The sequence below is a fragment of the Mastigoproctus giganteus genome, chromosome 7, assembly GCF_048544385.1.
Source record: "Mastigoproctus giganteus isolate SK-2022 chromosome 7, ASM4854438v1, whole genome shotgun sequence".
Taxonomy (NCBI): domain Eukaryota; kingdom Metazoa; phylum Arthropoda; class Arachnida; order Uropygi; family Thelyphonidae; genus Mastigoproctus; species Mastigoproctus giganteus.
The window spans coordinates 4816787-4829475 of NC_143581.1; the positions used below are offsets into that span (position 1 = coordinate 4816787).

General features: G+C 34.6%; 1 protein-coding gene across 1 annotated transcript in view; it reads right to left on the reverse strand.

Moving 5' to 3' along the window:
- The window catches only part of Tcs3 (Probable tRNA N6-adenosine threonylcarbamoyltransferase Tcs3), a 47330-nt gene extending 34952 nt beyond the window's left edge, over positions 1-12378 (reverse strand). Inside the window, exons 1-3 of the mRNA XM_090378619.1 lie at positions 12269-12378; positions 7702-7849; positions 6302-6421 (exon numbers count right to left, since the gene is read on the reverse strand). Of these exons, the coding sequence (XP_090234745.1) occupies positions 6302-6421; positions 7702-7816 (235 nt within the window). The 5' untranslated portion in view covers positions 7817-7849; positions 12269-12378. The remainder of the gene's footprint in view (positions 1-6301; positions 6422-7701; positions 7850-12268) is intronic.
- Positions 12379-12689: the final 311 nt, after the last annotated feature.

The window sequence follows — 12689 nt, forward strand, 5'->3', positions numbered from 1 at the left end:
CACTCTCTGTCTTCTCCCACTAACCATCCCTTTATCCATAGCAGCAATTTTCCTCCAATGCCACACTGCTCCAATTTGTGCAGCAGTCCTCCATGTGCAACAGTGTCAAAAGCCTTTTTAAGATCCAAATATATGATATCAAAGTTATTCCCTGCATCCAGTTCCTTTATGGCCACATCATAGTATCCAATCAAATTGTCAGACAAGACTTTCCCTTAACAAACCCATGCTGTGTCAGAGCTATAACTGAAGTCTTGTCTAGATGATCCTGCAGTGCTTCTTTAACCAGTGCCTCCATTCATTTCCCTGGAACAGAAGTTAAACTAACAGGTCTGAAATTACTTGTGTCGCCCTTTGATCCTCCTTTGTGAATTGGTGTCCCATTTGCACATCTCCAGTCCATGGGTACCTCCTGAGTCCAAGGGAGCTCTTATAATTATGGCTAAGGGTTTGCTTACTTCCTTTGCTGCCTCCTTTAATATAATTGGATAGATCCCATCCACCCCCCCCCCCCCGGGGTGCCTTTTTTATGTTTATCTTCAACAATTTCTCCTCCACTTCCCTCTCAGTTATTACAAAATCATCTAGCTCAATGCCAGAGTTTAATTCACCTCTGGCATTCCCTTCCCTGAATAACTCCTCATGTGTGAATGTAGATGCGAAATACTCATTTAGTTTGTTAGCCACCTGAGCAGGATCATCAACAGTTGAATCATCAATATCCAGTGAGCCAATCTGATTCATCCCTTTCCTTTTAGAGTTTACATAGGTAAAGAACTGTTTGCTGTTTTTCTTTGTATCCTTTGCTAAAGATTTCTCATAATCTGCCTTTACCTGCCTAATCTCCTTTGTGACTTGGTTACAGACCAGCTTATATCGATCATAGGCTTCCATGTCACCCATTAATTTATACGTATCCCATGCATTTTTCGTCTCTGCCACATGTCTCATTAGTTCATCTGACATCAATTTAGGCCTAAACCTTGAACAATATTTCCTAATTGGTATGTAAAGCCTAGTAGCTTCCAAGATTAATTCTTTGAATGCTAGATTTTGAATTTGCTGTTGGTCCCACCGTACAGAATTTAAATACTGTCTCAGACTACCGTAGTCGCCTTTACGAAAGCAAAAACCCTTCCCTTTACCCCTGATGGTAGTTACCTCTTTGAATAAATCCCACTTCAGCACACTGTGATCACTGTGCCCAAAACAAAAATAAGAGAGTGTACATTTTCCAGTACCATTATCATAATTTAATTCCACTTTTTACCATAATCAATGTGCCCAAAACCTTAAGCACTGTTACCAATGATTTAAAAGTAATGTAAAAAAACACTATTATACTTTTTTTTCCCCCAAAATGTATCATCCTCAACACATTAAAAGAGTAGTTTGTAGCATGTTATTACTATCATATCATAGTGTTTTGTTTGAAGAATTTAAACGCTTGAAGCAAAAGGTAATTGTCCTTGACATAATTAAACCAGGGGACTCATCAAGTATTTAGCTGGCAACTTTAATATTAGAACATGCCTTCATACATCTGGCTACACTGCAGGAATCCATATAAACAGGATGAGCACTGGCCCCACAAGGCAGTTATTCTTGGAGACTCTACTATTAGGGAAATGGAATTTTTATACAATAAGGATAAGTGGAATAGGACTTAGATATGTCTGCCAGAGACAAAAGTTAATAATATTGTAGAACAGTTATCTTTTAAGAACACAAAATGATATCATTGTATACATTAGTACTAATGATATTAAGAACAGCAATCTGAAAATTTACTTAACAAGTATAGGACAATATATTGGGAAAATGCTGCAAATTAGGATCAAATATGAAAGTGTCTGGAATTTTTTCCAGACATAATAAGACAGAGCATGCAACTGAGAGCCTTGACATTCGATTTAGCCCTGGAGAGAATGCGAAGGCTAATGAGATAGAATTTTTCCCAGCATAATCTGCACTTGTTAACAGAAGAATGTTTCTACAGGGATGGACGAACTTAAATAGAATGGGGCCTAAAACATTTGCTAATGCTAATAAGACAGAGTTAGGTGTATAGGAAAACTTCTAGTTGGGTGGGGTATTACACAGATTAACAGTTTAGAGATAGCCACAAGCAGAGGTAAAACTGATTCTTTGCAGTGCTTCTTCTATTAAGGCAAGCAGCACCTTAGAAAGCAAGATGTGGAGAATTTCAAGACCTGCATAGGACATGCAATTAGACACACACATTTACCTGATTATACACTGATTTATTCATTTATTTACCATGCTAGGATAACAATAAATAAATTTGATAAGTTTGAAGTATTGATTAAGTGATCAAATGCCAACAATAAAGACCAGAAACAGTGTCACTCAGGGAGAATTTAGTGATTATAATGTGTACATAGAGGAGAAACACGACAGGAGGGTTGAGGGGGGATTATGTTTTTGGTTAAGAAGCACAAAGATTCCAAATAATAAGACCAGTAGACACAGGCCAGTGTAATGTTAAGTCAGTCTGGTGCGACAAATACTAGAAAAACAAAAGATGAGAATATTTCACAAATGATGGTAAAATACATAATAAACAATCATATAGGCAAATAGAGTCGACCAGTAAATTAGAATATCTTGTCATGGAGAGTTTAAATGTTCAGATATTAATTGGAAATATTATGTTGGTAACTTATTTTTGGCAGAAAAACATTTCATGATTTGCTGGATGACTGTTTTCTTTATCAACACATTAGTGAGGCAACAAGAAAAAGGCAATATTCTTAATCTGGTTATTGGCAATGAGTCATCTTATATTAAGAAATTTCAAGTAAAGGAACCTTTAGGTGGCTGTGATTCATGACAGTAGTTATTTCTTTATTCAAAGAAACAACTACTCTCACGGATAAAGGGAAGGGATTTTGTTTTCACAAAGGTGATTATAGGTTACAATCAGTGGGACCAACTAATGTTATTAATAACTGAAAATTCTAAACGGAAAATGTTCAGGGGTAATCATGAAGGCTAAGCACTTTATATCAACTTAGAGATATTGTTTCAAACTTACACTTAGTTAATATTAAATGTGTTTTATACCAACTAAAAGCTATTGTTCAAAATAGATGTCAGATGAACTGATGAGCTCAGTGCAGCAAAAAAAAACTTGGGTTGATTATAAATTGCCAGGGGATACAGTCCAACAATAAGTGGAAACTAGTCTGTAATCAAGTTGCTCAGGGGATTAGGCAAAACTAAGGCAGATTACAAGAAGTCTTTGACTAAGAATGCACAGAAAAGCAGCACTGAAATCTTTGTGTAAGTTAACACTAGAATAAATGGGTTCAATCACACTGATACACTAGATATAAATGGAACTTCCTGTACAGATTGCTGATAAACTGAATAAATATTTTGCATTGACATTCACACATGAAGTTATTACAGATGCAGTTAGCAGAAGTTTATTTTTTTTTGTTTATTTGTTAAACAGTTTTATAATAAGAGAAAAATAAAGTGGAAGAGAAACTTCTGCAGCTATGCAGCTAACAGTGAAAATCAACCTGTGGCTGATGGAATCTATCCAATTTTATTAAAAGAAACTGCAAAAAGAAGTAGTTAAATCATTAGCCATAATTATGAGTGCACCCTTCATTAGTGCATCAGTCAGCAGAGAGGGGGGAACCCCTGGTACCATTTGCATCAGTCTACAAAGTGCATTTCTCTACAAGGATAGTTCAAAGAGTGAAGTACGTAATTTCAGATCTGTAAATTTGATTAGTGTGCCTAGGAAAATAATGGAGTTAACAGTTAAAGAAGTAATGCAAGATCATTTTAGGCTATTTTGTCATCTTGACCATTTAATCATGAAGACATCTTAAATTTTTGAATCTGATGTATTACACCTGGGAAACAGTAATCCCAAAATAACTTATTCACTTGGTGGAGTTCAACTAAACCCAGTACTGGAGGAAAGGGACTTGGGTGTTACGATACGGTCAGACATGAAATTCTCTGAGCATTGTAAACAGGTTGCAAGGAAGGCCCATGGTGTCCTATCGATGATCTATCGAACTTTTGCAAGTAGAGATAGGGACGTGATAATCCCATTATATAAGGCTTATGTTAGACCACACTTGGAATACTGTGTTCAGATGTTAGACCACACTTGGAATACTAAGTATGGAGACTGCACCTAAAGAAAGACATCGAGCTTCTTGAAAGGGTGCAAAGACGGGTAACTCGCCTGGTGAGATCGGCAAAAGGGCGTCCTTATGAAGAAAGACTTCGAATATGTGGGTTGCAGAGTTTGGAAACTAGACACCTTAGAGGAGATTTGATTGAGGTGTTTAAGGCCCTGAGAGGCATCAGTAAAATGAATGAGGACGAAATTTTCAAGATTATAAATGACGCTAGAACTAGGGGACATGAATTCAAGTTACGGGGGGGAAATGTTTAGATTGGACTGCAGGAAGTTTTATTTTAGCCAGCGTGTTATAAATTACTGGAATAAGTTGCCTACATGGGTGGTAGAGGCCGACAGTTTGGGGAAATTCAAAGGTCATCTGGATAGTACCTTCGAGTAAGGGAAGTGCATAGGTTGATAGGTTTAATTTCCTTTTTTTTTATTAATTTTTTTTTTTTTTTTTTTTTTGTTTTAATCATTGTTTTGTTCGGATTTTTTTTTTTTTTAATCATTGTTTTGTTCGGATTTTTTTTTTTTTTTTTAATCATTGTTTTGTTCGGATTTTTTTTTTTTTTTGTTTTGGCTGGTGCAGCATAAGCCATAGGCTTTCTTGCACCATGCGGCCATTACTAATACTAATACTAAATTAGACTAAGTATTACTGTTTAGATTTTATGATTTATAAATTAAAATTCTGCTAATCAACTGTTTTTTCTTAGTGGGCAAGTTATTCCCTGTCCTTTATTTAGTCTAAAAAACATCATTGGTGTACTTCTGAAATGAATAAACTGATTTTATTTGGGGGGGGGGAGACACGTACAATGGTTGTAGTGTGAAGAGTCACAATGCAAAACTGCACTCACTAACTATTCACAGCTAAACATGTATACTTAAAAACATCACATACAACTATTTCTTATTATTAATAAAAAAATTCTATAAAATGGTTTTTGTTTCAATAGGAGCAGCAGCAGCAGCAGCATAAATGTATTGGGTGTGCCAAATCTATAAATCCACCTAGACATTCAGTGGTATTAGTTAAAAAATCCTTGTAGGTTAGGTAATAAATCCACAAATATTGTGGATTTATATGAAAGAATATCCTTCATATAAAAATATATCCTGGGTTGCAGATAAAATTACATATGAATTAAAAGTGCTACATAAAACTGAAGCTTTTGAAGGCAACAAGGCAGTCTTCATAAGCCTCCTTCCAACTAATTCCACCAAAGGTCACCTTTCCTTACATTTACTTTCTGATTTATGAAAGTATTTCAATCTTTAGTTGACATATTATCTAGTGATCAGCCCCATAACAGAACTGGATATAGGTGGGCAATGTAATACATTATCATGATGGGCATGTATCACTCTACATGCCCATTATGAAAATGGGCATGTATAACAACAGCCCACACTTGATGGCTTTTATTCAGTAATTAGTTTTTTGGGGTAAAAAAAGGAAAAAATAGTGTGAAATGGGAAACTTAAAAATTTTATCCTTAATTATGACATTACATTGAATAATAAGATCAAAAAGCATCATTAGAAACAAGTCTTGTTATCAAAAAAAAAAAAAAAAACTCAACTACTTTAAAACCGAACCTTGGGATATTGAAGCAGACAAAAAATAAAATAAAGGAAACAAAATCTCTGTGGAAATTTACCACAGCAATAGGTGTTTATTGATTAATATATGTTATCAAATCTCAAATGCCATATCAATTTTTTGGCTATACTTTGATTAAAAAATAATTAAATAATGAAGACCAAAAATGAATACCAATAAGGGAGGAATACTAAAATTTTCACTGATGTAATTCCAATAGATATTTAAATTTATAAATTTACTATTTTTGGTGTACAATAAACACTGGAGGATTAAGGTTACTTAGAGTTATATATGTTTATCTCACATGCTTAACTCTACACAAAATAGCAAAACATTTTGTGTGTATATTCCACGTTAGCTATACTGGGAAAGTTACAACTAAGTGATTTGCAGCAGCCAGACAAGGTACTCACTGTTAACAATGGATAGTATATTTTGTAACACACTGATTCTAACAAGTGAGGAGAACTCTATTCTCTGCAACGCTATGGTCAACAACATAAAAACATATTTACCTTTGGTATAACAGACAATGTCAATCTCATCAGGAGTAATTCCAGCAATATCCAGGGCCTCCTGTAAAACATCAAGAACATGAGCTTGGTGATGTCTTGCTGTATCTCCAGGTTGAAAACCTACAAAAATAATGAAAAAGAGGTTACAGCAATAACCTCTTTTCCATTCACTAAAAACACATCCACTTATATAATGCTAATATCACTTAAGAGATGAAACAAGTCTAATAATTTCATTTTTAAAAATTTTCTTTTTTCTTCAATAAAATGCAGTATCTTTATTAAGTTATTAGAGAGTATCTAATTAAATAATAATTAAATAATGAAGACCAAAAAACTTTATCATAATAAATTTTTTGTTGATTGGAGACTATCTAATTAACAAAAAGTAGTTGGTTTTAAAGGTTCATCTTATTATTTTAATACTTGTATAAATAATACTAAAATAACAAATTTTTAGTATTATTAATCTTAATCTCACCCAGTCTATGGACATTTTTTTTACTTACAACAGCTACCAAAGGAAAATTGAAATAAATGTCATAAAAAAATTCAAGCAGTTGCACCTGAAATTTCAAAGACATAAAATTAGACTTGACTTTAAAAAGCCATATTTGTACATCTGATTTGCCTTATACTTTTTGGTAACTAGATTCCTCTCTGGCCAAATCAAAAATAATTGATTATTCCCAACATTAATACTAATAACAACCCTTTACTTTCTGGGACAAAGTTCTGTAAAATTATTTGTTTAGTGTTAAAAAACAGAATTACAATTTTTTGGCAGATTGGGCAGTATGGACTTTTTTTTCTTTTTTTTTTGTCAGGCAGTCTTTGTGCTTCCAAATGATTGCTGCTTAGCCTTTGGATTATAACATCCATAGTGTATCACAAGCAACCACTGAGGATAAAGAATTAAGATTTTATTCTAATTGTATCATCATATCATTTTATTCTAATTGATATCATTAAAAAAAAATCACCTCACTTCTGCTGTTGCTCATCTGTAAGGTCATTGGAACTCAAATGGCCTTACAAACTTTATCTAAAACAAAACTAGAGTAGAATTTTGTTCTCAGTGTGGTCTGTGCTTTTAAACAGGAGAGAGTTTTTACAGGGGTGGGATACACTTAAATAAAATGGATACAAGAATATTTCCTGATGCTATTGAGGCAGTGTTGGTGGTCAGAAACCTGCTTAGGTGGATACACAGACTAATATATTAAGTAAAGCCACAGGCAGAGGTGAAAGTGATTCTTTAGAGCCCCTAAAACTATAAAAAATCTAGCTTTAGGGACTCTAGCATAGCAAACTCTAATAATAATGCAGAATCAGAGTTAAGATAATCATGCTATTTATAAAATAGAAGTATGTACATAATATAAAAAAACACATTTTACCCTCTCCTGGTGGAGTAATGTATGTCACCCTTGGATTGGCTAAAACCTTTCCATTTTTCATAATTCCCACACCTAATTTGTTTGCACTTCCTTCAAACCCTATTGCTATGGTCATATTTAAAGATTATGTTGGAATGGAGCTTCTAACCTGAAAATAAAAAATTTTGGAAATATAAAGAAATCATGACAAAACTTGTGATTAAATTTTTTAATAGGTAACTCCAAAATATTTAAAATTTTCTGAAGTTGCATAATAACTACATAAAACAATGAAAAAAAAAAAAAAAGGAAGTGTTTAAAACTCCAAAAAGGTTGAATAAACTAAATGTTGATGGTATCTTTAGTATATAAGTTAACATGTAGCTTAAAAAGATGGCATCTCTACACATATGTGAATATGTAGCTTAACCAAATTTCAAGGACTGGACAATTATTAAAAGAAACAGGCAAATGAAAGGGTAAAAAGTTTTTTTTTAAAAAATATCTGTTGCTCTCCTCCCATATAGAATTACATAGTATTCTGGGTTTTAAATATGTGAGCATGATAACAGGAAGATTAACCATAATGACATGAAATCATGTACAGCCAATTTACGTAAGGGTTGCATTCCGCTGAACTCTGCATAAGTCGGAATTTCTCCTATGCTTGTACAGCATTCATAACCGTGCTCGCTGATTTGATTGAATCAAAAAAGAAATGTTTGACAAACATGTAAATAGAAATATTTATTGTATTTATTCAATTTTTTATCTCATGTGCAGGAAAAATTACAAAAGTGTGTAATTTAAAAAATTTTCAAATTATAAAATTACAAAAAAAAGAGAGGAGACAGGCATAACATCAGTAAGTTTTACCTCTCGAGCATCGTTGCCAGAATCAATGTCTCCAGCTGATAAGTACGTTGCTGTGGAGGTTGAGGGCTGTGGAGATTTAGAAGGGGTCAGCCGCCCAACCTTATGAAAGAGCCTATTAATGGATGACTGGACAGTGGCTTTTTTCTTTTCATCATAGATTTCTTTGTAGCAAGCAAGCATATCATTCAGCCCTCTGTTAACTTTTAAGAATTGTTCGCCGTCAGGATCCATCTTCTCAAACATCGCCATTGCCAATGCAATTTCAAGAAATGCCATTACCATCTCAGCTCCTCATCTGGTTCATCTTCAGCTTCATCAGCATTTTCTTTTTTCGCTATCGCTGCCTGCAAGTCTAAGTTCTTCATTAGATAATTCCTACTCTTCTTCCTCTATTAACTCCTCCACATCTTTGTCATCAACCTCCAACTGAAGTAGCTCTGCAACCTTCACAATCTTATCTGTAACCTCTTCATATGATTCGTCTTTTTCAAATTCTTTGAAGCCTTTTACGTGCCATGGGCACATTTTCTTCATAGGTTGCGTTGGTAAAACAACGCTTTTTTAATTGTCAATTGGTGATGGGTGTAATAATTTCTTATTCTATTGCAAATCTAAGCTAAACCGCTATAACTTTACAATTTCAGAACTTAAAAGTGATAAAATACAGTCTTTCTTCTGGCACAAGGGTAAAGGTAACCAGGGGGACACCACAGAAATAGACACTTGCTTTTACAAATATCTAGAAGAGACTGCAAGATTTGTGAACAGTAATAATCTTGAGATTATCTTCTACTCAGACAACTGCAGTGGACAACAGAAGAATAAATTCACTGTTGTCATGTACATGCATGCATGCTGTATCTACATTGAGTATTAAGTCAATTACTCACAAGTTCCTAACTAAAGAATGTGCACAAAATGAAAGGGATAACGTGCATTCTACGATAGAAAAATCCGTAAACAAAGCATTAAAATTGGGATCAATTTATATTCCTTGGCAGTAAGTTACATTAATACATATAGCGAAGAAACAAAGGAATCCATATACAGTAACTGAACTGACCCATGATGATTTCATCAATTTTGAAAACATTTGTCAGCATTATGGGCACAACTCAAAGCCGAAAGATAATGAAAATGTAAAGTTAAGCAAAATCAAGAAAGTGGAGATTGAAAAATGTAGTTCCCAGTGCATTCTTCATAAAAACATCATACAAGAAGCGTATAAAAAAGTGACTAACAAGTTTACTTATGTAAACTCTAGAAGGAAAGGAATGAATCAGATTGGACCACTTAACATAGATGGGTTGACTATTAATGATCATGCTCAGATAGCTGATAAACTGAATGAGTATTTTGCATCTATGTTCACATATGAGGAGTTATTCAATGAGGGGAGTGCCAGAAGTTTATCAAATGCTAACAGGGAGCTAAGTGATTTGGTAATAACTGAGATCAAAGTGGAGGAGAAATTGTTGAAGTTAAACATAAGGAAGGCACCTGGGGCGGATGGGATCTATCCAGTTATATTAAAGGAGGCAGCAAACCCATAACCCTAATTATGAGAGCTTCCTTGGACTCAGGGGAGGTCCCCATGGTCTGGAGGTGTGCAAATGTATTACCAATTCATAAAGGGGGATCAAAAGGTGACACAAGTAACTACAGACCACTTAGTTTAACTTGTGTTCCAGGGAAAATAATGATATCACTGGTTAAAGAAGCACTGCAGGATCATCTAGAAAAGACTGCAGTGATAGTTAAGACACAGCATGGGTTTGTTAAAGGGAGGTCTTGTCTGACCAACTGATTGGATACTATGATGTGGTCACAAAGGAACTGAATGCCAAAAATAATTTTGATATCATATACTTGGATTTCAGGAAAGCTTCTGATACTGTTGCACATGAAAGACTGCTGTACAAATTGGAAAGGTATGACATTAAGGGTAAGTTGCTGCAATGGATAAAGGGATGGTTGAGTGGGAGACAACAGAGAATGGTAATCATTGGACACTGCTCTTCGTGGACAAATGTTATTAGTGGAGTTCCCCAGGGTTCTGTGTTGGGCCCATTGTTGTTTTGTATATTTATCAATGATATTGATGAAGGTATATCGTGTTTAATGTCCAAGTTTGCAGATGATACAAAGGTTGGCAGGGTTGTTAACAACAGTAAAGACAGTATGCTACTCCAACTGGATCTAGATAAGTTGGGAAAATGGGCTGAGAAGTGGCAACTGAAGTTTAACATTGACAAATGCAAAGTACTGCATATGGGTAGTAATAATCGAAGATAAACGTATCAACTGTGTGGTACTACACTCAGGGAAGTGGAAAGTAAAAAAGACCTGCAGTCAAATATGAAGTTCGCCGAGCAGTGCAGATGGGCTGCCAGGGCAGGTCATGGAGTCTGGTCAATGATATATAGAAATTTTGCTAGCACGGATAGGGAGGTGATTATCCCATTATACAAGGCAATGGTCAGGCCACACCTTAAATACTGTGTACAGGTCTGGAGGCCTCATTTTAGGAAGGATGTAGAGTTTCTAGAATGAGTACAAAGAAGGGCAACAAGATTGTGTGTGGGGAACAAAGGCTTAACTCTTACCAAGATAGGCTTAAGTTCTGCAACATGCAGTGCCTGGAGACTAGGCACATGCGAGATAATCTGATTGAGGTGTAAAGGTCTTGAACGGGTTGAGCAAGCTCAATGCTGATGGGATTCTTCCTCTTGCTCAAATTAAGAACCTGAGGGGCATAGATTCAAACTGAGGAAAGATAGTTGTAGAATAGATTTGCAGAAATTTGCCTTTAGCCAGTGGGTAGTTGATTGGTGGAACAGGCTTCCATCTTTTGTTGTGGAAGCTAATAGCCTAAATAAATTTAAGGCTGAGCTTGACAGGCATTTGGAACGAATGGAGGGGTGAAATGGGAGGGTTTTTTTTTTTTGTTGTTGATGCTGCATAAGCTTGCTTTCTTGCATCTTATGCCTCTACTAATGCTAAGACACATCAGTCATTGCAGGTTAAAACTATCGAAATGAAATCAGCATACACCAAGAAGATACAAGTTTCAGATTAAAAAAAAACAAACAAAACAGATATCCTTGGCTTAAAACAAATCATTTGAACCTTAAACTGTATTTTGATTAATAAGAGAATTATTTTATTTTTTTAAAAATAAAATTACATTTTCATTTGTTTTTGTTACATTGTTCATCTCAAAATATTTTCATTAATTAACAAAATATGCTATTTTTGTCTAAATTATTTCAAAATGTTAATTTTTCTGTACTTTTCCTATAAGTGTCACAATTGAAAAAAATATATAAATAAGTAACAAATAAGAAAAGTGACACAACTCAAAATTAGTCATGGTATGACCTCTATGGTAGCCATGGTAACACAAATTTGAAAATATTTATAAAATCTGTTAGAAAGGTTTATTGCACTTTATCAAGCTGGTAATTTTTTTCTAATCTATTATTAACGCCGACAATTGAGATGAAATCTTATCTAATTTATTTGTTTTCGCTTTTCTGAAAAATTGCATTTTTTGAGTTGTATCACTTTTCCATATGACGTGCGATATATCCCACGCCAGAGCGTATTACCACCACGCAAGTCAAATAACATAGCATCGCGCCACAGAACTTAGTTGCCATAGCCACACCTCAAATCACTAAGCCAAGGTTGATTCTGCTATAAAACTCACTTTAAAATTATAAATTAACCACTGTCAAATCCCTTGCCATAAAATGGTTCAAACAAAATACGCTACATTCCGTTCCTAACGCTAAGTTCCCACTACCGCTTCACACACATGGAAACTGAGGAACATAAAAGTTCTAGTATAAAAAACAGTTGCATCATGGGAACGAGCAGGAGCCCATATAACGCCTGCAACTTTGCTCGATGCCATAACGAACCAATCGATTACGACGAAGAAGGTCATGTTTTGGTTCAGTTTTTAAGCACTTTATTATTATTATTATTATTTATTACTATAATCTTTATTTTCTCCTAAGAGACATCCGGATGGGCACTTGGTATTCTTTATTTTATTTTATAATAACACTCATTCCCCAACTGAAGAAGGACTACCAAGTCTGAAAGCTTTCGGTAGATTTATTTAC